General features: G+C 44.3%; 1 protein-coding gene across 1 annotated transcript in view; it reads right to left on the bottom strand.

The window, feature by feature from the left end:
• The window catches only part of NUP133 (nucleoporin 133), a 942,256-nt gene that overhangs the window by 678,902 nt on the left and 236,390 nt on the right, over positions 1-26,964 (bottom strand). Inside the window, exon 9 of the mRNA XM_069234985.1 lies at positions 22,843-22,990. Coding sequence (XP_069091086.1) covers positions 22,843-22,990 — 148 coding nt within the window. The remainder of the gene's footprint in view (positions 1-22,842; positions 22,991-26,964) is intronic.

Raw genomic sequence — 26,964 nt, 5'->3', positions numbered from 1 at the left:
ATCACTGCTGAATGAACTAACAGACATATGCTAAACCTGACTTTTCTAAGAGTAATGGGTATCAAATGATGTCTTGATTGGAGGCTGGCAGAGGCTATACATCTTTACTCCTACAGTAGTAATCAAAACTGTTCCATTTCAGGGCATAACATGCTTGAGTGGTAGGCTTGCGAACTTCAAGCAAAATAAACGCACAGTCATCAGAAGTTGTAGGTAACTGAACACAAACATCTCAGATGACAAACCAAAAGGTTCATTTCCTTGCGATCTGGATGTCTCAGGTGGCACTAATGCTGCAGTAGGAGGTCTTTTATCAAGGGTAACTTCTTGAGTGGGTTTAGAGACATTTCTAGCAGGACAAAATACTGTGCCATCCTTGCCCACATCAGAGCAATAAGAATGAATCTCAAGCATGTTAAGTTTAACTTTCTTACTGTATAAGGGATCCAAGGTAGTGGAGGAAAATTGTGATCAATATCCCTGACCAGTTCATCCATAGTGCATTGCGCCCATGGATTGTAGGGGGTGGTAACCTTGAGGTGAAGTCTGGGTATTTGATTTTCTCTGAAGAGAAACAGATCGACTGTGGGTGCCCCCTACTGTCTGAAGTACTTCTGCATTACTTGGAGATTCATCTCCCACTCATGCACTTGTTGCATCCTGCTAAGCAGGCTCACAAACTTATTGTCCACCCCCACAGATATCCATTACAAGCCAAATTTAGTGGCGGTTTGCATATTACCTTATCGATTGTGCCATTGCTGACACCTGAGATGAGTCTGTGCCACTTTGTTGCTTAATATAATGCAATGCAGCCAAGTTGTCTGTTTTCACTAGGACTATTTTGCTACAGATGATCATGTAAAATGCTTCAAACGTCTACTGGATTGCTGGTTAACTATTAAAAAAAAAAAAAAATCTATACAATTTTCTGCTGCTGCTGAATACAGGTACTTTAAATTATGAGATTGCCTAGATGCACTCCCCAGCCAGCAAGTGAGGAGCCTGTGGGAATAGTCACCTGGTTTTGCACCATGACAAACTATTTGCCCGGCAATTAGGTTCTTGTTGTTTCACCATTTGAGAACGTTCTGAATTCTGCACTCTACCAACACTAGATCTTCCTATTAATCCATGGCTTGTGACCATATCCTGGCCAAATACTCCTTTAGTGGAAGTAAGTGGAGTCGAGCATGCAGCATTAATACAATGTAAGAGGCTATCACCCTCAGCAATGTCATACCTATTCTCACTGTTACAGTATGCAACGTTTGCCAACGATAGCACCTTTTCTCAAACTGTAATGATGGGTAAGTCACTGCTTAGAAGTGAAGGCACCTTTTTTTGGGCAACCTCTACTACTACTACCTCTGCCATTGCCCCTAAAGCCTCCTCTCGCTTAGGGTTTCTGGGTTTATCCCTCTGGCAAAAGTGGGAAAGTTGGAACCTTCAATACTGTGGTGGAAGCTCTTGCAGCCCTTCGCACCTGTTGGCATCAAAAACATGCTTGCCAATTTATGTTTGCTGTGCTCCCATGGCTTTCTCAGTGCACTTGTCCTTTTTGATTTTCTCATTGTGCTGTGGGTGGAGCAGGTGTTCACCATCGAACAGGTGATTGATAATGTGCAGCTGGCTGTGTCTTCGTCATTCAGTGAACAGCAGATATTTGCACTGGAGATGATTTTACCCTCTTGAACTAGTTCCAGGCCTCATATATGGTAAACCTCTGGGAGATTGACAAGATATTCCATCTGCTCCCAATAGTAACTGAAACTTTGAGATGAGGGCAATGGAGTTGGGAATTCACCACTGTTTTGCCCAACACAACAGGTTTACTCGCAGCGTCTCCTTGTCTCGAGGTGATGCATCCCCTGTTCTCTGAGCAAATGCTCTCTTACTGGTTGTTACAACTACCAGCAAGTCTAGCAGCACATCACATCTAAAACAAATTCTATTGTCGGTGGAGGTTTGTATTTTTTTCTCAGCGCTAGGTGTGACTACCTTGGATTTGACCAGCTTCTTGCAATTCTCTGCTGTGCACTTTGTCATGCTCTTGAGAATGGGCTTGATTCCTTTTCTTTACCTATGACTAGGAGCTTCACCATTTGGTGATCTGATGCTCTCTGAATTTCAGAGTGAAATGCCAGAGTGTCTACAGGTGGTGAAGCTCTGGTGGGGTGGGGCTCCAGGTTGGTGTCGTCATATAGATCTACGCCAGGGATTTTCCTTCTGTTGTGGTGGGATTGGTTCCTTATAGGACCCAAGTGGGTTATACCGACTAACAAGATCTGAGTCAGTGTGTATGTCAGCTGACTCCTAAGGTAACGGTGATTGCTGTGGTGAATGATGTGATGGAGTGTGGCTTGGTGGTGGCTGCACAGTGTGGACAGGGCCTTGCTGTCTATGTTTCTTTTCCATAGGAAACTGTTGCAGCACCTCCAGGATCGCCTCCTCGAACAGGAGTATCCCATTCTTAATAGGCACAGGATGTGCCTCTTGTTGTGGGGGCCAAACCAGAGTTGAACTACTTACTTACCTGTAGGACTAGTTTTGCAGATTGGAGAATTTTCTGGATTTACATGCTACCAATTATTCTGTACTTAGTGGGGGGGGGCCAGAATGATCTTTTTGCTAGTTTCTTTCTCCCCTAGCCACTGTCGATCACCATTTGGTATATGCCTATTCTTCTGTGACGTCACTTGTAAGACCCAGTTGACTTTAATTTCTCCTCGGGCTTTCAATTTGTCTTGTATTTAGTCCCTCCATTCTTTGTATCTAAATCATATAATTTCTGGAGAGGTGATAGGGTCACATGTGAATCCAGAAAATTCTTAAAGCTGCAGAACTATTCCCACTGGTAAGTAATTTCATTTTGCAGTGTGAATCTTTTTTGGATTTACATGCTGCGCACAAGAGTGGTATTCTCCAGGGGTGTCTCCTCATCCAGGGCGGAGGAGCCTGGCCAGCAGCAGCAAAACTTTTATAGTCAAAACATAATAAACCCTGTTTATTATGTTTTGACTATAAAAGTGGACGGGGTGTGACTGGGACAGAGGCCCCCTCAGTGCACATGTATGTTTGTCTGGCCGTTTCAGGCTGGCCAAACATATATACGCAGTAGGCTCTGTACAACCCAGCAGCGCAGTGGCGGATTGGAGAGAGCAGGCAGGCGCTCCCAGTCTGCCTGGGAGTACCCTGCTTGGGCCCTTCGTCCAATCATAATGCTGCTTTCATGCTGCCAGCAGCATGAAAGCAGCAGTATGACTGGACACAGGGTAGGCTGGAAACCTGTAACGTCAGAGCAGAGCTGGGAAAAAAAGTACATGTTTAAACAAATTATATATTTTTTTGTGGTTACGACCCACCCTCCCTGCCACATGCTGCGTCGCCCCACCCTGCCCCCTTTCCTTCATGCAAGCTGCGCCTGGTATTCTCCCTCCTTGAGATGCTGGGTTCAAATTAACTTGTACTTACAAAGAGTTCTATTAGTACCTTCGGTCCCAACTGCATTTCTCTTTTGTGTTGAATGTCCACATATTAGTGTCTTGTGAAGGTATGCATGGATGACGATGTGGGTGCCATAGAGATGTCATGCGTGGAAACGTTAGTGATGAATGCTCATGTGAGCTCTTGATACCACTCCCAGCGAGACCCTTGCTTTCATATTGCAGGTCTAGATTATGCACATTATCCATCGTACCCTGGTCCTCTTAGGTACGAGTAAGCTTTTGTTTGCTGGTGCAAAGGAAATACAAAACTGCCTCACCTTCCTGATTTGTTTTGTTTCCAGCAGGTAGGGCATGAATGCCCTCTTAACATCTAGCGTGTAGGGCCCTCTCCGCTTGACTTTTTGGTTGCTGGGGAACAAAAACTGGTAGTCCTACAGCTTGGTTGATGTGAAAGTGTGAAATAACCTTTAGGAGGAACTACAGGCTCTGTCAAGAGCAGGTCTTCTGAGCGAGGCTTCCAGGAGCTTCTTCGTGCAAACATAAGGTTTTTCCCTTCCAGGGGCAGCACCAAACACCAGATTGAACAGGCATCTGGAACTGCTTCCAGGAAATACCCAGCTGAGAGCAGAAATGCTCCAGTACAAAAAACCTTCAAGCTGGTCAGAACAGGCAGCAAGAGAAGGTCAAAAGAAGAATTAAAGAACTGGAGATGACAGACATCCATGAAATCCAAAAGAGAGCGATGAGTAGGAAACAATTGTAAAGGCACCTGAACTTCACAATGGAGCTCCTAAATTGTGCAAAAACATTGTGACCTCATTCCAAAATGATTCAGCCACCTTGGATGGGAAAGACAGCAAAAACATTAACATGAATAAACATACCAATAAAGTGTAAGGTAGTCAATTCTTGGGTACTATTATGGTTACAAGATTAATTAATATACGCCCTATTTTAGATTAACATGGAATCCTGCATGCAGCGTATATCAGAAGTCGGCATGCAGGAAGTTACCCCATAATGCACTGCTTGAGCAAGCAACACAAGGGAAGAATATGGTGCTGAAAGATGAAAGCACTGCTGCTGTTGCCACTGTGCAGGGTGAAGAGATAAGGAGATGCTCCTTACAGGCTCATCCACATGACCACTCTATGTGTATCTGTCACTATCGTTCTTGCATTGGGAGTGTCAGTAGTTTGCTGACCCATGTAGTAAAGTGATGGCTACTTAGAAAACTGTCTTGGGTATTAAGTAATTGAGTCCTGCCATATGCATGGATTCTAAGGGCTATTTTATCATCTGTGTGAGCACTATGTTTAGATTTCTCCTGGGTGCAGTTGCTGACCATGGGGTCCTACCCTCCTTTGCTCCCTCTTGGATTCTCTTGAAGACTGTTGTATGGAAAATTCTTCTCCCTATGACACGCCTACAACTCTAAGGCCAATAGGTGAACTCTCAGTGATGTGTAAGAAAGGTTCACAACTAGAAGATGAACCAGGTACCTAATGACTGAAGTGTCCCTTGCCCTCTTGTCTATGAAACCTCTCTATTACATCAGTGGATAAACTTGTTCCACTCTGCAGCATGGCATCTTTATATACTTGTTCTTCTAGCTTTTCTTAGGACATCCATGCCTCTTTGTGGGTCCCCTATGTATCCAAACTAAGTCCACAGGAGTCATGCTTCCAAGGAGAGGCTGGCTGGCTCCAGGTGGCAAGTAAAAGTAAAGTAGGAAAGTTTATTGCACAGTTAATTAAATGTTACAAAAACAAAAATAAATTCAATACACCAATAAAAAGGCTACCCTAGTTAAAACATACAATAAGTTATATTTCAATTATATTGCAATTGATCTGTTTTATGTGCAGATATAAAAATGACCATGGGCAGTATAAATAGTAACGCATGGGACCACTTATCTCCAATAACTAAGTAGAAAATAGCTCAAGTAGACAAAGTGACAGTGCATAACGATAATACAGTTTGGTACAAGAAAGCTGATAAAGTGACAGTGCTCTCTAGTTGTTAGTCTAGTATGCAGTTCAGTAGACCCCACTGCTTCCCAGTTTCAGCACCACCAGCTGGGGGTTGAAAATTACTGGTGGTTGACCGTCCACTAAATATTGGAGCTAACTGAACTAACCTATATTTAGCTTTATTAAGTAGGCTACAACTGAATCCTAAGTGCCACTCCAATTCTACAGCTGCTAACATCGGGAGTAGCTAGACCTCTTGCAAGTCCAGGTAATCAGACGTACTATACTCATTAATTTTGCACTGGTCAGTAGAAGGATGAAAGGATTCACCTGTAATGATCTATTCTGATGGTTGATTCAACTTGATCCTAAGTTTTTTCCCCAGGATACTAAAATAAAGTTAGTTGGTCTAGGCGGAGCCTTGTTGCATTAAGATTAACCAGTATTAATCTGAGGCAGTCTCCAGTGACTTTAGTACGTACTGCATACATTTCATGAGTCTGGCTGTGAACTGGAGCAATTGCAGAGACAGACAGGGAGAAATTGCTTCCCTGCATAACCTTATATGGAACTGTTGAAAATCCAGGCAAAGCCAGTAGCGCCTGTACACCAGTTGTGGATTACAAATGCAAATAATGTGCATGACACACTCCAATGCAGCCCCACTAAGCCTACAACCTCAATCCATCATTTTGAATACACAGCCAAAATAGGTCTCTTGAATTTAATCTTGCCTGTTTATTCAAAGTTCTGCCTAAAGTTTTAGGTGGTAGGGAACTTTCTCATAGATCCTTTGCCATCAAGATTTCAAATTGAGGATCTCACATATTTGTCATTTTAGCTTTTGTCAGAAAGGATTTGCCAAATTGGGTGCTTTAGTGAGCCACTATCTGCATTCTTCACTTTCAAACCATATGCCAAAAAGCTCACTTTTAGTAACAAGCTTTGACTTAGTAAATTGAATTCCAGTTGCAAACAAGACGCAAGGGAGGAGTCTGGAAGGGCAAACCCTGAGCGGAAGCATTTATTTTGTGCATAGTCCAGCCAAGACTTAAGGTGGTCTCTAAACATTAATGCTCTATACATCAGAGCTGGCATTAGCTTGCCATTGACAGCCTTACAGACCGCTGACAAACTGGGGCAGTTAATTTTTTGTAGTAACTTGCAGAACGCAGGTATCAATGCAGAATGAATGCGTTTCTGGAAGCCAAGGTGATCCGAATAGCTGCCTCATTTGTTAAAGCAAACACCCAGATATTCAATAGATCTTACTCTCTCGAGCTTCATTTTTGACAAATACCATGCCCCTTTGCTGTGGCATTTCCAGCTTATTAATACCTTACTTTTAGGGCTGTTAATTTTGATGTTATTTGCTTTACTGTAAACCTCCAATGCAGTCAGAGAACGCTGTATGCAAATCTGTGTATGGTCAAGGATGATGGCATCATCAGTGTTTTGAAGAAGTTGGATTTTCATTCCTGTCAATCTCAGTGGAAACTCTTGGTCTTGCTAGATGGTTGAAAAAGTCGGTCAGGTACAGGTTAAAAAGTAGGGGATCCAGGATATAGCCTAGCCTAACCCCTCCTTGATGTTTCAATTTCTTCAGTTGGGTCCCAGTTGGATGTTATTCATATCAGCTCCTAAGTTTGTCAATAAAGACTGGTGATTGAATCTAGCAATGGAGTCGGCAATCCTCAATGTTGTAGCTTGACCCATAATAAGCCTCGGTTCACACAATCAAAAGCAGTGGAAGTCTTTGTATGCTGTCAGAGAAAGAGTGCCTTTCTTCATTGCTGCTTCCGAAAGAGCTGAGACAGTTATCAGGTTATCCTTGGTCCTGCGTATTTTCAAGGTGACAACCCTGCCCTTTCAGTAATTTTAATAGGTCCTGATTAGTTGGTAGCCTGATCACCCTGTCATGAGCCATCTCCACTAGATCTGAACACCACATAAGTCTTGACCATTGCAATTCTGTTAAAATTAGTGTCATGGGTGTCTGCCTGCTCTCTTGCTTAGCACTAATGGTATTATTGGGATGAGGGAAAGTGCAAGCAATTATCCTTGACTAGTGAATTTACTGATAGGGTATCCCCATGGAACAGGTGATGTTGAAACAACGTTTTGGCATTTAGCATTTTCTTGTATTGCAAACAGATCTATGTCTGGCGTGCTCCTTTTCTGATAGACCATTTACACTATCCAGTTTTAGCTCCCATTCATGCAAGGTGCTCGTCTGCCTCTTTCTATGTTTTGCACGATCGGCGGCAATAAGGCTACTGAAGTTATGGTCTCAAATGTCCTGGGTCAGCTAGGATAGAGAGTGTGACCTTGTTCCTCACCAGGTTGTTGCAGTAAAACACTATGGTTATGGTGTCTGTATGTGGATTGTTTTCCCTCTGACCTTTGCACGAAAGGCTTTCTGTGCTAGGAAGATTGTTTTTAGTTCTGAAACATATATGTGTTTTATGTGGAGCCTGCATGGGGAATTAGGGACATTTCTGATGTCACCACGCCCATTAGTTTCACAACAGTTCTCACAGTCAGATATTGTCCCTTCTAGTATGGGTGAGTTTGTTCTGTTGAAGCCAGGATCTTCTTGGTTATCAGGAATTCTTTGGCCTCTCTCCAGTTTAGCCTCGCCCACAGAAATGTTTTTTCTTTCAGTGGGATTGAGCCTGAAGGATGACCTGCTGCAGTGTGGACATCTTGAACTTCGGACCTTTTATAAAATTGTTCAAGAAACTGAGGCCCAGAATAGGCCTCAATTTTGTTCCGGTTTTGGTGGCAGAAAATAAACTTGATACACTTCTTGATGTATTTATTTTTTTGGCACACTTTATATTTTAATTTAGTAGGAGTTCCTCTGCCTCTTGCAGCAAGCAAGCTAGTTCCTTGCTGTGATTTTTCAGTCACTGCTGTATCCTTAGTGACTTTTGTCAGAGTTCTAGATAGTAACCATGTCCTGTGGTGTTTAATATCCAGCTCCATTGCTAGAACAATTCTCCTATCCTGCACCCCACTTGAGTCATGTGTTGGAGGCCTTTTTCCTGGACGTCACATGATTATGGAGCGTGACCATTTTTGGGCTTTGTCTTCTTCACCTGACCCAGACTCGAAAGGGTTGTTCGGGCATTTTGGGGAACTGAAATCAAGAGGGCAGGTTTGCACACCTGTCTGTGCAGCAAATGTTGTCTGTTGGGTTCAAGGATTGAAACCTCTTCTTCCCATGGATCTACAGTCTGATGTAGACTCTCTCCTGATAGACCACAATATTGTAGGACAGCATCACTTTCAGAGTGTTCTTGCCCTTTTTGATTTGTTGGATAGTGTTGTCAGAAAAGAGGTTCCCATTTGAAGGCATATTTAAAACCGACTACTGCATCTCCTGACACCTTCAACCAAGCATGCCTTCTCAGGGTGGTGCTGATACACAGCTGCCTGATCGCAGTATCAGCTGCATCCAGCGCTGATTTCAGACAGGTGCTGGCTCATAATTTTGCCCTCTGTACCAAAGTTTTTACTAATTTCTTGTATAGATCCGGGAGGTGCTATGAGCTCCTCAATCTCTTTCTACTGCTGATGGCTGTAGAAAATCAGGAGTGTGTTTAAGTGTGCTATCCTACATTGTAGTGCAAAAGATATAGAGTGGCCACCACACAATCTCCATCTTCTTACGTTCTTTATCTGGTAGTGGAACAATTGACATTGGTGCATTAGCGGTCTTCCTCAGGTAGCCATTATAATGGAGTCTGTGAATGCATTGCTCTTGATGTTCGTAGAGTCTTAGGCGTAATGTCTATTTTTTTCCCAGCGTTCGTGTCACTGCTTTGAAGGACATTGACTCTATGAAAGTCTCCTTCCCCTGATGCAGGATACTTGGGAGCATAGAAAGATATGGATTCTTCTTTTGTGAGAGCAACAAGGTCCCCAGCAGGAAGCATGACTCTTTCTGCTTCTTTTCCAGGTGCACCCTGTACAATTCTGCTACTCTCTATAAGAGTGCATAATAAACCACAAAGTCACTAGGGGAAGGCCTTGGGGGGTATATGTTGATACCCTCTTCAGGCAAATCTTTATCCAGGTCTTGCCATTCCTCTTCTGTTGTCTCGAGGTTCTTGAAGACTCCTTGCTCATAGCGTTTTTTTTTTTTTATAAAATATTTATTCTTCTTCTTCCTCCTGGGGTCCAGCAGAGATCAAAGGCTCTAGGTTGACTTGATACTCTTCATGCCCTTAACCTTCCTTTGAAATCCCTTCAAGGATAAATCTATTTTTTTCTAGAAGGAGTGCTGGTGTTTTTACACAACACCCTTGATCACTCTTTGCTTCAAACTGAGTGTCAGCAGCATTTTCCTCTTCGGAATCTGGGCCATGTTCTGTTTCAACTCCTTTTCCCTCACCTAACAGATGTTCGACATCAAACCAGTGTTCGAAGTCCTACCACAGTGTCCTTGTGTTTGGACCCTAATGTTTTTTTTTTTTTTTGACCTCTTTGCTCCACAAGGGTTTTGGCATAAAGTGGATTTTCAAGTATGAGGGCTTTGGCTGGGTCCCAGTGAGGTTTCTGTGTTTCTATCTGCTTGCGACATTTGTAATCACCTTGTCTCCGCACCTTTTTCTCAGGTTCTTCCTCACGAGTCAAACAATCTCACTCCTCCTCATTGACTACGGGGTGTTCTTCCTCATCACTGAAAGTAGCCACAGTCGCAGAAAATCAGAGATATATGTGGCCAAAAACCCTCTACCAAGGATTTGGGTAAAAAGTAGAAAGTACGCAAAGGAATAAAGCACCAGTCCCCAATTCACTTAGGTAGATTGGTACTGGAAGAAGCCCAAGTTCTGGTCCGCTTTCTTACTAAGGTTTTTAATGCAGCTGTTGCCAATGATATGATACAATCTTCATGGCATTATGCGATCCTTGTACCATTAAGCAAGAAAGGGAGCCATAGTAATTCATCAAATTATTAGCCAATGTAATCATTAAATGGGGCAGGGAAGATCGTTGGTAATGTGCTATTAAATAGACCTCAGAGTTGGATGGATATCATGAATGTTTTGATTGAGGTGCAGGCTGGCTTTAGCTCTCGAACTGGAACAGTGGAGCAAGTGCTGCACTTATATATGATCGCCTTGCAGTACGCTGTAGTAAAGAAGTGCCCATTATACTTAATTTAGGTCTATCCAAGGTTAGTCTTTAGTCGCAAAAAGAAATGGCATTCACTAGATAAGATGAAAGTTGACTATTCTCTTTTGAGTGCAATATTTGGAGTGCAAACTAATAATACTGTCAGGGTCTGTTATGGACCCCTAGGTGAATATGGGGATATTTTCTCAGTTGGAGGAATTATGGAGGGCTAAGTGCTAACCTCTGGTCTCAGTCTGTTCCTAAACGATGGGGTGAATTATCTAATGAAGGCCGACCTTGATGTCTCAACAACTGCTAACAATAATTTACCCATATTGCTTTCTAAGGATGATGCAGTTTTGTTAGCCAGAACTGAGAATGTATTACATAAAATGCTGGAGCGTTTTATACATTAATGTATTACGAAAGATTTAAATCATAAATACAAAGAAAACACAGGTTGTGCTACTAAAAAGATCCCCACCTCTTAAAAAAAACAGCCCAGAGTGCACAGCAATCTAAAAGTTTGTAACATTACAACTATCTGGGTATATGCTTTAAAAGAAAATGAGGTGGAAAGCCCAGACACACAAAGCGTGTATCAAACTATTATAAACTTCAAGGGCCATACTTAGATTTAAACAAAAGGCGGCTAGCCAATCAATCAGTGTAACCCTCCAAATTAACCGATAGAAAATGGTGGCTGCTGGACTCTACGGAGCAGAATTGTGGTGGTAGGGCAATTAAAAAAGTTACAGGTAATAGGGAATAGCTTTGCAAGGGGCTTTTTAATATTAGGTATTGGTACTCAATATTTGCGCTTATATTGGGAGCTAGGCATTTACACCATATCTGATTTGGCTGCATTGAAACGTGTGTTATATTTGTGCGACTGCACAGGAACCCTTGTGCAGCAATTTACCTAAAATTAGTTTTACAAATGGCCTAACATGGAGGCAGGAGAAGTGACTGGCTGGGCTGCATTAAACTTCTAATACCTCTACATTTAGAGCACTTCTGGAAGGACCTCACTCAGATTGCCTGTGACTCTCATTTAAACTACAGAAAAATGTTAATATACAGGAAGATAGCTTATTTATAGGCTACCTTGTATGTAAGTTGGAACTGTTATGAGACGCTCTTGGATTCAATCTATCCTGCACTTAAATACACCTTATATATTAGGTTCAGCTTGGGGGCTTTTCTGATCAGGTAAGAGTTAGCAAGATGTGGTAGGTGTCAAAAGGACAGCAGTTATTGCGATTGTATCCTGGATAGAAATGATACTATTGTTATTTGCTATTTAGCACCAAGTTTGACAAAGCTTGTCAACAATAGGTTTTCCGCTTATTTAAAATCGTACAGTATTAGGTAAACGCCGGAGGCTCCAACGCTTTATTTTAAGAGAGCTGATCAAATATTTTTCAGCTGTCTATTCTTACTTATGGGCAGTTTTGCCATTGTTTAACACCTAGATAATAAGTAACCTCATTACTGCAATCGGTATATTTGCTGTGATAGAAAGTTTGCGGTAAAGTGGATGTCAAATTAGCCCCAAGTGGGGAAAAATCTGAATGTTGCCAGTATCCACTTAGTGAGCTAAGGTTTACCTAGTTAATTGACTATGTATATAATGATTGCCCATTTTAATATAGACTTACTAATATACAGACAACTTTAGTAAAGAAGCAAAAACAGCAATTGCACTTCATGATGTTAAAGGTGAGCATAGCTCTTTTTGCTCTTTTGCACCTTTTAGTTAATGGATTGTATTTTTTGTGCAGAATTAGAATTTGTGTCCTTCTGGTCACTCTGTATAAAGATTCATTCTAACAGTTACACACAGGGTCTATGTACTATTTTATTATAAGTTGTATATTGTATGAATTACTTTATAGAGGTGACTAGTCATTGATTTTTAGTTGTAGGGCACTTCATGATATGTAACATGAAAATTAGCGGAGCACGGGAGCTCGGCATAGTTATGACGGTATATGACGATGGTGTTTATGGGTGTTTTATGCTAATGTTAATTGTTTAATTATGATCTGTAGCGGTGGTTTTTAAATGTAATTGTTATATACTGTAAGGGTGTCTGCCGATACCAAATCTTTAAAATCCTCATCAATCCACAGTCCAAGCTCCCTGAGAAAGATCTGCTTCAGTTGTGTCTACATCATCACATAGTATGCTCACTCTCAATCAGATCTTAAATTTCTTAAATATAGAAACTCAATACTTGCTTTGCATTCTTCAGAACTGTCATCTTTTTGTAGGCAGAGACTGCAGACCCTTGAGACTCTCTTTCTTGGTGAACTAGAGGTGGCACTTCAAGCAGAACTTAAAAGGGGTGTTCTCTATTTTCCTCAACGACTGCAACCCCATGGTTGAACATTCGCCCTCACACATGGTCTAGTTTCCACATTAACCTTTCTTAGATAACTATTTCTTAGTTTTCTTTGCCCTTTTCTCTTCTGTTCCTCTGCCTAATTCAGCCATAAAATATTTTTTTTTATCCCGCAGTGGTGGGTTAAGTGAAAACCAGAATCAGGTTTTAACTGAGTGGTCACATATGATTGTGTTTGGCTGGTTTCCACAAGGTTAACCTCTTGGAGTTTCCAGTTTACTTCGGTGTTTCACCCTTTCGACAGTCCTTGTTGAAATGGTCTGTGATTGCCAATGTTTGCGTTGCTTATTTGCTGTTCTGTCACCACCTTTCTTTGTTTATGCTTCAACTATCCTGAAGCTCGGACCCTTGCTTTCTGACCTAACAGAAGAGAAAAGAATCTGAAGATGGCACCCATGCACAGAGGCTTCTAGGCCTTAAGGCTACTGTCACAGGAGGATGGACATACTATCAACTGGTGGATGACAATGCCAAGGGGTGCAAAGAGGCAGCAGGTTTGAGGGACTGGGGGTCAGAAATAACTGAGTGAAGGCAATCTTGACCTAATCACTAGATGGCAGAATAATACACAGGATGTGAATCCAGAAAAAGTTTCATGATTTAAAACTTCCCTTCTGTCGGGTCTATATAGGTTTTCCATTGCCTGATATCAGGCTGTTTAGGGATCTAGATGGCTAGTGTTGTCTTACTCTGCATCGAGGCTTGCATCAAGACCTGTTCCGTTGTCAATTGTGGAACAAAGTGGGAGGTCACCAAGGCATGGCTAGGTTTGTGTTTCACAGTTCTGGGCTAGAGGCTTTTCTGAAGCCAAAATGGGCTCCTAGTGCCAACCAGGCTTGGGAGCAGGATACCGAAGTAGACTATTGAGTCCTCTTTGGCATTGTCATGAAGCCTCACTGCTTTGGGAGCAGTGCTGTGCCCGTAGCCAACACTGGTGTATTAGGTGTCTGTTTTTAATGTAGTAGGTGTCCTCTGCAGTAAAGTTGACGAGGGCCCTTGAAGAATGTTCTTTCTCATGTTGGGGTTCACTGAGAAAAGGATTTTGGGAATCTGATCTGTTCGATCCAGTGGAATTGCTGACTGGCTTTTTTCATTTCAAGTATGCTTCATTATTGTGCTCAGGTCCTTACTGTGGCACCGACCCAGCATGGACCTTACGCTGCCCCTTATAATCCACAAAACTGATGTTCTGTAGCAAATATCCTTTATGTTTGAAGGAATGGCAGGCCAAACAGCTCAAATCCTTTGGTCCAGAGGCAAACAAAGAGTGCAAACCTGCTAAATGTCTAACCACATGAACTTATGTGCATTTAGGACAAAACTGGATTGGTGTGTACTCCATAACCTCTCCCAACCCCAAAAGTTATCCGCATACAATCTTGAGGCAAGAGAAACCCTCCAGTCCCAGTGAAATTCACGGATGCATCAATTGTAGTGGTTCTTTTGATGCTGTAAAACGCAAATCCAGCCATTGGAGTCTAACACCTGATGAATGTAGTGCAACAATACCAGAGCCTGAGAAGTACATCAGAACCCAACGGCGAAAAACAATATCTGAGGTGTAAACCCTGCCCTGATACATTCTGGGTTCCTGATAAGGATCACAAGTTACTTCAAAATCAAATGTATATTTCGAACAAAAATAACTTGCAATGTCTATGCACACTAATAAGTGGCAGGAGTGTGCAAACTAAGTGAGCTACAGCACCATGTGCTACAAACATGCTGCTTTCCGCTACAGCAGAAGATCCGTTTTCCGGCAGGATGTCATATTCCATAGACGCAAAAGGACTATCCTCCTGTCCTATCTTATGGACCAATACTAGGGGGAACCTCTCTTCTTATATATGCCACCAATGTTTTTTAATGTTTTACTGAGCAGAATGTAGTCAATGCAGAGTAAGAACATGTAACATTTGCTAGCTATTTAAATTTCTGTGTACAGAAAAATCGGCCATGCATTAACAGTGAGCTGCTATTTGGCAACTGCAAACAAATTTAGGGAAAGGGACCATCCTTGACTTCTATGCCTCTCCACATCCAATTCCACTGGAGAACAAATTGTGCTTTGGTTCTTTCCAGTTAGGAAACACAGATCAGTTTGATTATGTAGCCAAAGATCAAGTGCTCTGGGGGCGTGGCCAAGATGGCGGCCGGAGCGGACGCTTGAGAAAAGAGCTCCGCTCGCGGCCCTCCTTCTTGCCGAATATCCTGGTCCCTGGTTCCCGGTCGGCCATAAAATGCTGAGGCTACCCCCCCAGTGCCGGGGGCAGCCCTCAAGGACACAAAAGTAGCTGCGGATGGCCCCGTGATCAACTGCTGGATTCGAGGAAGCAAGACGCGCCTGGTGCTGTGGATCGGGAGGTGAGGCGGCCCTCCCGCGGCCGGCGAGACGTGAGCACGGCGGTCGGGTCACCCCGTTCGGCTTCCCCGTGGGATCGCCGGGGGGGTCGAGGGCTGTTGGGCCTGGACTGCGGTGGGCCCTGGGAGCGGGCCTGCTGGCTGGGGCGCGGCCTGGGGGACGCCGCGGCTTCCGGTTCGGCCGCGCTCCATCGGAGCAACAAGAAACACGGGGGGCGCGCGGCAGTGAGCGAGCCCCCCCTGATATGGCTTAGCATCCCTACAGCTCCACGTGGCCCCCCTACCAAGAACTGGTAGCAGCGTCGTGCGGTGACGCTCCGGCGGGAGCACTGGGCGGTGTTTCCTTGCGGGGTCGGGCCTTGGACGTGTCGGCGCCGGGAACGGGCGTCTGGCTCGCCCTGGCACTCCGCCCTTGATCTGTGGAGGCGGCCGGCGGACGCGTGCCCGGGTGGAGTGGGGGCCCCGGCGTGCCTTTGGTGGAGTGTACCGGACCGGCTGGGGGGACCTTCGGCCTCTCCTCCCGTGCAGGGCACTGGGCCAGCGACCACGACCCTCAAGCACCAGCACCCAGCACAGAAGATAAAAAAGTAGGAAGCAGAGGCGGAGGAACGGGAAAGAAAGGAAGAAGGAAAAAATTTACAAAAAATAAAATAAAAATACATAAATAAAAAAGAGAGGAGGAGCCAATAAAATCAGAATAAAGGAAAAAAGAAATAAAAAAGAGAAAAAAAAAAAGAATGAAAAAAACAAAAACAGGAAGAAGATAAAGAAATTGAAGCAAGTAGATTGTGAGCGCTGGCACAGACTAAATTAAACGCACATAAAACAACCACGTTGGGTCACCAAAGTATCAAGACACAAGCAAATAAGTGAAAAACCCAACGCACCTGTACCAGGCCAGTGGCATTCAGCTCTCTGCCTTGCAACGAGGAGGGCCTCAGTCAACAAATTAACATACTAACTCCTAATATCCCTGAAAATAAGCAACCACGCCTGGACCACTGATAACGCTAAAATCACCCACTTTGACGTGCGTGGCTCTGCTTCGCCCCACCAGTACACATAGCTGATTTCACACGGCCTAATTCTCCCCGGTCGCATAGTGGTCACAATGGTCAAGCCTAAGCATTCCAAAACAGGGACTTCTGCGGAGGGAGATACCCCCCCCTCCATGGGCCAACTGGACATGCAAAAGGCAACGCAACTTCAACTGAGCGAGACGCTACGCGCACACTCCCAGCAATTTGATAAAATTATGCAGGCAATTATGGAAACCAAAACTTCGCTAGAAGGGAAAATTGATGCCGCAGTGCTGGAGGTCTCCCTACTCCGAGCTGACCACCGCAAACTGTCTGACAGAGTGCATAATGCTGAACTGTCGCTAGAAACGGTTCACCCGGAAATGAAAGACATGAAAAGCAAATTCAAACAGATGGAAACTGAGTTGGCACAGCTACAACGCCGAGCTGAAGAAGCAGAGGGGCGCTCAAGACGTAACAATATCAGATTCATTGGCATCCCAGAACGATTGGAACTACCCAAAGCCGAGGATTTCTTAGAAAACTGGCTGAAAGAAATAATGAAAACTCAGGATGCCACAAAATCACAAATGATAGAGAGAGCCCACAGAATACCGGGCAGACCCTCTCGGCCTGGAGCGCCACCCCGACCCATGATAGCTAGATTTCTTAACCACAGAGAAAGAGATTCTGTTCTTCAACACTTTAGATCTTCCAGTCAAATCAGCTTGGAAAATAATAACATATCTGCATACCCGGACTATACGCTGGAAGTACAACGTAGAAGAGCAACCTTTGTAAAGATCAAACAAATCTTGCGACAAAATAATATAACTTATTCTCTCATGTTCCCAGCCCGCCTGCGTATCACCATAGATGAGAAAACGCTCATATTCCCTACCCCAGAGGATGCATGGACTTGGATTCACGCTAAAGGTTTGATCAGCCCGCCAATGGAAAAGACAACAACTGAGGACTGGATAACACCCAGCTCCAGGAGGAAAAAAAAAAACAAAGCAAGACCACATTGCGCCCAACGAAATCGCAAATGGAATCAGAGCAAGCTCAAATATTAAGGGAAACTAGCTCCTTCACTCGACCACAATCCAAAACCCGAAGTGACACAGATGCTACAGACAGCGGATCCCCAGGAGGGGAATCAAGTGCATCCTCCTCCTTCCTACTGGCCGGCCCTGACCTTACACTGCGCGTTGCGGATGATCTCTAGACCTCGTGAGGGAATATGAACTGCGCCACAGACACGAGTCCGGCGTTGGGACACGAGACCTTCCGCCCTTATGCGGCCTGGAGCGGTGCTTGGTGGTTTCTTTGGGATGGGAACTGGCCGCTAGCTTCCTTGACTGGGACTAACAGGGTAACCAAAGCGGTTGTACTTACAATTTGGACCGAGCAGGGACAAAATTATCCTGGAGACGGGTCGGTTCCCGCCCGGCTATACCAAAACCACGCTCTCAGACTACCAAGTCACTCCCGAATGGAACTTAACTTCGCAGTTTGCAGTTTAGGCACCAGTTGTGCCATTATGTTTATCTCCGGGCTTTACCCGAAATATCCTTTTGCCTATTATTCTTTTTGCTCTCATTTTTATTATTCTCTTATGATAATGTTGTTTTGTAGGACTGGGGGGGCTGGCGGGCGGGCGCTGGTGGCGGAGGGGAGACGTGGGTGGGCAGCGCGCACTAGACTAACAGCAGTCTCTGGACGCGTCACGGGATTGACCCAACTGTACAAAAAAATTGGTGTGCAACAACCTAACTTAACATGACAAAAAAGGAACCAACATATAATATAATGACGTGGAATGTTAAGGGTATGGCGGGCATAAGAAAGCGCAATAGGATACACGCGCACCTAAAGCGTCACAATATTCATATAGCCATTCTCCAAGAAACGCACATTACCCCTGTAGATATTCCCTGGTTGGAAAGAAAGTGGGGCGGGCAGGTCCACGGATCGGGAAATTCATCATACGCAAGAGGGGTTTTGATATGGATAGCCCCGGGGGTCCCGTACACTGTGCGGCGCGGCGTTTCTGACAAAGAGGGCAGATACATACATTTAACAGGCCACTTAGATGGGGAACCAGTAACACTGAACGGACTGTACGTCCCGAACGTCGGACAAAGTGAATTCCTACACAAAACAATCTCACACTTCTCAAACGACCTACCCTCTACATGTATCTGGGGCGGGGATATGAACTGCGTTCCACATATAGATACGGATAGATCACACCCCCCCATAGCAGCCTCCCAAGCAATCAAAAATTCGCAGATGCTGCGTCAATGGATGGTAGACCACCGTCTCATAGATACCTGGAGGCATATACACCCCCATGATCGCGAATACTCATACTACTCCCCAGTACACCTCCTCCACACTCGCATAGACCTTATCCTCATCTCCCAAGACATCACCCACAAGATCACTAGCGCTGATTACACCGCTAGGGTAATCTCAGATCACTCCCCTCTCATCGCTCATTTCAGATGGGGCAGCCCGCGCACATGCATCCCAACTTGGCGCCTCCAGTCCCGATTGCTACAAGACCCCCCTTTCCGAGATGAATTAGCCATACACATATCCTCTTACTTCATCCAAAACAAGGGGACAACGGGCTCTAGATCAACAGAATGGGACGCACATAAGGCAGTCATACGAGGAACATGCATCTCAGCAACAGTCGGCGCGCGTCAAACACTAGCACGTGAGCTTAGTAACTTAGAAAAGGAAGTACATTCTTTCGAGAAAGACTTCGCCAGTGGCGAGATTACACACACAGAACTAGCTGGAAAGCGCGCACAATGGCACGAAGCTGATAGACGACTAGGTCTGTTTGATCATCGACACTACATAGCTCGTAACCACGCAGAGGGTGACAGATCGGGTAAATTACTGTCATGGCTCATACACAATGGTGGCCGGAAATCCCCCATAGGAGCCATCCGATTAGAAACAGGACTAATAGTAAATGCACAGGCCGATATCAACCTAGCCTTTAAGGAGTATTACAGCACACTATACAAAGCTCCCGTCCCCCCACCCGAAACATCACTGAGCGAGTTTTTTACTGATATCGAGCTGAAACAACTAACGACCGCTCAGGTTGCAGACCTGGAAAGACCAATTGATATTAATGAGATACAGCAGGCCCTAAAACAATTGCCGCATGGCAAAGCACCAGGCAACGATGGACTGCCTATTGAATACTATAGCATGTTCCCGACTCAAACACTAACCCCATATCTAGAGATGCTGACGGAGGCGCTAGAGCGTGGACAACTACCAGACACATGCCGTGAAGCGCTGATAGCAGTGCTACCTAAGCCGGGGAGAGACCCATTGGATGTACGTTCATATAGACCACTATCACTACTGAACACAGACTGTAAGCTACTCGGTAAACTGCTAGCCAACCGTTTGCTCCCATGTATGCCGGACCTGATACACCACGACCAGGCTGGATTTATACCTGGCCGGAGCACATTTAGCAATATCCGAAACTTATTGCGCCTTATGGCGAACTCACGAACGGATGACTATGCTCAAGTGGCAGTATCACTGGACATAGAAAAAGCATTCGACACGCTGGGTTGGCCCTTCTTGATGGAGACGTTGCGCCGTATGGGCTTCGGTCGAACATTTATCAGATGGATAGAGGTACTCTACACTAACCCTTCTGCAAGAGTCAAAACGGGCGACACGATTTCGCAACCGTTTAAAATAGAGAGAGGAACCAGGCAGGGCTGCCCATTATCCCCGCTTTTATTCGCCCTCGCAATCGAACCCTTAGCAGCTCACCTACGAGCGGTAGCCCCTGCATGGGGCATCCGAGACGACCACACACACCGTATAGTGTCGCTATATGCAGACGATGCACTTATTTTCTTACGAGATCACCAAAAATCCCTACCTGAAGTGCTGAAGTTACTGCACAGGTTTGGCACGTTGGCCGGACTCAAGGTAAATTGGTCTAAGTCGTGCATATTCCCTATGTGTCCTGTCCCTGAAGCACACAGATTATCCTCCAACCCTGGCGAACTGAAATGGTGTTACACCACTTTCAAATACTTGGGTGTAAACATATATCACGACGCACGAGATCTCAGGGACGGCAACTTGGGGCAGGCGATTCGATCCATTAGAGGCTCCCTGCCCTTCTGGTGCTCACTCCCTCTATCACCATTGGGCAGAGTAGCCATAGCGAAGATGGTGATCCTGCCCCGATTGTTGTACTTCTTCATGGCCCTCCCACTGACTCTCCCAGCCTCTTTCTTTAAACCTCTGAATAGCCTATTAATAAATCTCATATGGGGCAACGGCAGACGGCGAGTGGCACTAACAAAATTACACCACCCACTAACAATGGGTGGAATGGGAGCGCCTAGATTCGAAATGTACTACGCAGCTTCCCAGTTACAATGGATCTCATCCTGGCTAAGCCGTCCAGACGGAGCTGAATCACAGATGATCCACTCGTCTTTGGGGAACAGGGGCTTAATACAATACTTGATGAATCGCGAATCCCCCAAACACCCACGCAACATACTACTGAAAATTGCGCACTGGATATGGGGCCACCATGTGATCATGAACAATAAAACACCACAATATTCCCCCAGGCTTCCATTTTTGGCCATCTCGAAAATAGCCAACATAGCAGCTAGAGTTGGCCTGAACAGTTGGTCAGAAAAGGGAATACGCACCATCGGCGACATCTATAGTGAAGGACGCCTCCTAACTTTCAATACACTAATTGATAAATATGAACTGGGGCGCGGAAGCTTTATAGCATATGGAGCTGTACGCCAGACACTAAGGTTTTGCTGGGGCAATGAAAACTCAGAACCAAATATCTCCCCTAGATTGCATGAGTTGCTAGGTAGCATAGAAGATTCAATAAATGTGTCAAGAGCATACATAATCTTAACTTCTTGCGCTGAAGATAAACAAGTACAATCAAAGAACAAGTGGGATGCAGTGCTAGCAGAGCCTCTACCACAACCCGCTTGGAATCAGGCGTTGACAATGACAAAAGAAGTATCACGCAACCCGCGTTTTCGCTATACCCAGTTTAATTATTTACATCAAACATATTTATCACCTCACCGAATAACCCGTATTTTCCCCCACTCAAAGCAAACATGCCCTAGATGCGCCACCCCCGAAGCCACCTTTTACCACATGACCTGGGAATGCCACCCAATCCGGAAAGTATGGGAAGACATAATAGTACTGCTTGTTGATTGGACAGCTGTTGAAATGTCCCCCACCCCGGAGCTGTGTTTGCTGGGTGTAGGTCCAAGCCTTAAAAGACGGAAACAAACCCTAAGATGCATAGCGCTGGCACTGGTGTTGTACAGACGCCTCATAGCCATGCACTGGAAGGCACCAGTCGCGCCGAGCATTGAACAATGGCGATCGGAGCTGCGGCGTTGGGCCAGGGCCGAAGCCGACACGCTGCAGCTCCTATCAACAAAGGGTGTTCTGGTCAAAGGTCTTGACACCTGGAACTCTTTCGTAGCAATAATAGAAAGAAAAGATGACGAACGCCCGCCCTGAACGATCCCCCCAACGAACATTAAAATCTGCATTTTATAGTCCTAAATAGCTGTAACCCCCCAGTGATAGCGCGCAACCACCCTTCATCAGGCTCGAATCAGAATGTCAAATAGAGGAAGGCGGACAGGAGCTGGGGGAGACAACGTGAAATCGTATAACCTAGCAGGCGGTAACCAACTAGCAATAACACCAGCACACAAAGGGACGCATGACCCAATGCTCGCGCGCGTCTTCCTTTCCTCCTCTGCCCCCGTTTCCTCCGTCTTGGGGGCCCCCCCCGGCCTTTATCTCCCCCCCCACAGTATTTCCCCTCTTTCTCTTTCTTTCTTTTCTGTTTTTTTTTTTTTTTTTTCTTTTCAATGCAACAGGATGCTTTAATATGATGTCCAGTCAGGACTATTCCCCCCCCTGCTCCAGCCCGTGGCAACACGTTCTCTCTGGCAGTGGCGCGGAAGTGGGCGAAGTACAGCATAGCCCAGTCATGGTACATAAGCCGTCTAGGGTGATGTGATGAACGAACCTGTTGCAAATGTTATTCTTATTGACAGCTTTCACTTGTGTAATTTTGTTGTGTGATAATAAATAATAAAAACACATTTAAAAAAAACAAAAAACAAAGATCAAGTGCTCTAACAATATGAAGACATGATACATACATGAACACCTTTAGGCAACAAGAAGAATGGGTGTTCATCAGGATCTTGTATCATAATATTTAATACATAAGTGCCTCTTAAAGTTCACCACAGTTTTTTTTCTCTGGTATGTGTCCAGAATGATCACTCTACATTTCTCCCAGAACCACTGTTAATAGTATATCAGCTAGTAATATGCCATGCATTTTGTTATCAAAATTGAGCATATTGAAAGGCCTGTAGAATCAAAAAATATTGGTGATTGTCAGATGACTTCTGCATGCATACCTGAAAGTGAGGATTATACTGAGTAACTTCTACTGTAATTTCATCAGACATGTTATAACCTTCGTCCTGTACAGTTATCAAGGTGTAGTAAGATACACAGGGATTGTCACCAGGATGCCATGCTGCAGCCAATATCACTAATCCAGACCTTGTAAATGAAGAGATAGAAGGCATAATTACCAGGTGTACAAAAAATACTGAATTTCCCATTCAAAATATAGCAACTTTCATTTTATTCTGCACCCATTGTCATGAAGAAAGCTTTCACATCAAAATGACAGTCTTCAACTGACTCTGTACCTTTTCTCCAGCTTCTGTATCCTTAGCTATCAGCTTCTGTATTCCAAGCTACATATGCTTCAAAATCTTTAGACAAAAACTAGTTCCAAAGCTATACCACTGTACTGTTAATCTCTACTTTCTACATGCGTCATATTCATGATTCAATTTATAGTTATGTCACAAGAAGGAAAATAAGTCATAAGAGATCAGCACAGTACTACACAGAGAAATCAACGAGGATGCTCCCTTCATCCTTCAGACATCAATAAAACGAGAATGCATGAGTTGGGTACCCATAAATATCAATTATCTGTCAATAGTGTCAAGAAGCCCCCCTGCATTGAATGTGCATGCTAAAAATACACCTCGTAAGGTTTTTTTATAACACTTTTATTAAGTTTTGCAAGATATAGCAACATCAAAGAACAAAACAACAGAAGTGCTGTGCCCCAGGTTCCCGGCTTCGCCATTCCCAACCCCAAATAAGAGCTGAGATTTCATGAATCATGCGTAGATCGGTGCCCCGGCCCCACACATGACCTGATCTCGTTCTCAACACCTGGAATGGTAGAACGTGCACTTTCAAGTACTATGCCTCTATAGTCCGCCCATTTCCCCAAACCTTGCGGTGTGTCTGAGAATATCCCCTAGGCACATAAACCGGCTGTTTTCTGACAATGCACCAATCCATTACCCTCCTTCATTCAGCCACCAGCATCAGGGATTCCACCCTCTAGTGGCGCACAACATCCCTCTTCGCCATACCGAATCAGTTCTATGTCATCTGTGATATGCAAGAAGATGTGTTTTGGGTCGTACTGTATTGGCCAGCCCAAGAGGTGCCCCATGCAGTCTAGTTCCCTCTCCCAAAACAAAAAATATGGTGCGTAGAAAGCCCCCATATTGAATGTGCCATGGCAGGCACAGGGACAAGGCAATCACTCACATTCAGTGAGCCTGTGGCATGTATGGCAGGTCCTGTGTAATTAGTTCAGATGAATAAGATGCAGTCGTGCATTAATGCTGCGTTCCTTGGGAAAGCGCGATCCTCCATCGAATCATCGTCAGACAAGTCTCCCAGGCAGAGCACAACTCCACAAATTAGTCTGGGGTGTTCCGGACCAAGCAGCAATACACCTGCAAGTCCTTGTGGTCACCCAGTTCACCTTGTAGCAGCCTGGCCTCTAACGGATTAAAGACAGGAAGTTCGTCGAGGTCTGTGAGATAGGGAAGGAGGGTGTGTCACAGCTGTAATTATTGGAAAAATTGGCTGAGGTGGGGGGCATATTCCTCTTGCAGGGTTTGACAAGTTTTAAGCATCAACCCCTCGAGCATGTCTCCTAAGGTAGAGATACCAATAGTATCCCAGCCACGAAAACCCAGCAGCTGCGCTACCTGACATGTAGTGCAGCCACAGGGGCGTATGGCCCATCGGTCTCTTGTCTCAAGCCAGGGCCTTCAAGATCATCTGACACATCAAGAACACCACCCTGGTCATTGGGGGTTGAGTGAAACAGGAGTCCTGCACCATATGAGACGTTGGGCATGGCAGTGTCTCTGAGAGACCACTTCTCTTTAGCATAAGTAAGATCCCTGTGGGTGTCTGACTACCATTTGTTTTCAGCTATAATTTGGGAGGCCTGTAGTAACTTTCAACATTTGCAGCTGCAATGCCACTATTTACACAGGTGGCCTTGAAGCAATTTGTAAATGCTGTATGAGGAGCCCTGTGGTTCCACAGGAAGCCCCTGAGTATGGAGTAAAGGTGAGGGACGAAGGATTTGGGCAGGTTATAAGGGTAGTTTTGCAGGTGATACAGAAGGCGGGGAAGTGGCACCATCTTAAAGATGGCAGATCTACCTATGAGAGGCAGCAGGAGAGTGGGCCCCATATTTACTTCTGCCTGCAGTCTGTCCAACAATGGCTGTATGTTCAAAAATACACCTCTTATGTTATTCTATTATAGATGTAATTTTAGAATTCTACTGAGAAGAAAATGATTGAGCAACAACCACAAATTAAGAAAGTAGCTTCATGGACGACCAATGTAGGGAATTCCAGATAGAGGGTACTACATGAAGTGCTTTTCTGTTACCAAGGAGTTCACATTCACAGGTCGGCTTTCAGATGCCCGTTGCCCTGATCTCTCTTTGTGGTTGATGCACAGCCATTGAGGCCACCTGGGAAATAGAGGAAGAATTGGTTTTGTGGCTTATATACATGGTGATGCCTCCTTCCGTCTCACGTCAACCAGTCTCTATTTCATATTACTTTTTATTTTTTATTGTGTGGTGAGAGTGGTGCTTCTTTGCTGCTTCTTGTTTTTTGTTTCCTAGGGGGGATCTCTATGTGTATCAGACTCACTTTTTTCAGTTTTCATAGGGCTGGGGTCCTGGCAAGGGGATACATTTGTTTTCACTTTCTTTTTCATTTAGTATTTTTAACAGAGGTGCTACCAGGTTTCTAGCAGTCTAGATCATCACTGCTACATTTTGAGAGGAGCCCACTGGGGGGGAATGGATGGGAAGATCAGAAGTGAACTGATCTTAAACCCAGGTGGGAGACTACTGGTGCAGGATTGACAACACCAGAGTACATTTCCAGAGATATCAATCTTCAGGGACTATTTTTATTTTTATTTATTTAATGGTCAAGATTTACAATTGTCAGGTGGTCCCCGGGGCCAGAGGCACCAAATGGATCCACAGCCTCACCATCTGAGAATTCGGAACTAGAATCTTTTTTTTATTTATTTTTTTTAGATAACTATGACTAAATTAGTGATGGCTCCAAAGCTTTAAGAGCTGGAAACATAATTCCAAGAGTTGATACCAGTTCTCTGCTGCTTAAAGCCCAGGATTAAAAATTGGCATTTGATACTGTTACTCTATACATGTTGTGGCAGGGTCTTTAAGATAAATTGACTTAGATAAATCTTGAGTCTGATCATTCATCCTCACAATAACAAGTATGCTAACTTATGGTATGGTTCGGAGGGTAAATCTACAGCAGCTTTTCCCATTAACAGACACATTTGTCAAGGATGTGTGTTAGTACCTGACTTGTTTACCTTTTTTGTTAATAGTGGTGGTACCATCTTTTGTGATGCCGCAACGAAGCTCCAATTTTAGCTAGAGAAACAAATTGCACTTAAGTAGTGGATGACAATACTAATTTCTAAAACTCATTTAGACAGAAAGTGTTGTCGAATAGTTTTCTGGACTCCTTGACCTCTCAGTCACTTTTCTATGGTGTCCCACAGGGATCTGCCTTAATCCCCCACTGAACAATTTCCATATGGGCAATATGGGAAGAGATTAAAGAAATGGGCCTTTATTTTGGTCTCATACACAGATGACACCTAGCTAATGCTGTCATTTCAGCAAATTGAGAACACTATAGTACAAACTTTTCAAGGATGCCGGCACACCGGGCAAACTGGATAAAACGCAGTTGTTTGAAACTTAATTCAGATAAATGTGAAGTCTTGGTAAATGGTGATTCTACTCTCCAGGATAATAAAAATGTATGGCCTAAAGATCTTGGCGAATCACCAGTTCCTAAAGCAGACGTAAGGAATTTGGGGATAAAATTTGATAAATAGCTTTCTTTTAAATCTCAAATTAGGACCATTACTGCTATCCATTTTGCAATGCTCAGAGCTTTTAAGGATACACTGAATTTACTCCATGAACACACATGGATAGTTGTGGTGCATGCCCTGGTTACCTGGGCTATGCAAATACACTATCTGTGACTCAGAACTGGATTGCTTAATAAACTTTAATTAGTGCAAAATACTGCTGCCAAAAAGGAGGCTGTTAATTAATCAAAGGATTA

This window comes from Pleurodeles waltl, chromosome 5 (assembly GCF_031143425.1).
Source record: "Pleurodeles waltl isolate 20211129_DDA chromosome 5, aPleWal1.hap1.20221129, whole genome shotgun sequence".
In the NCBI taxonomy this organism is placed as follows: Eukaryota; Metazoa; Chordata; class Amphibia; order Caudata; family Salamandridae; genus Pleurodeles; species Pleurodeles waltl.
The sequence above is the reverse complement of the archived record's forward strand: the minus strand, read 5'-3'. Positions and strand labels throughout refer to the sequence as shown.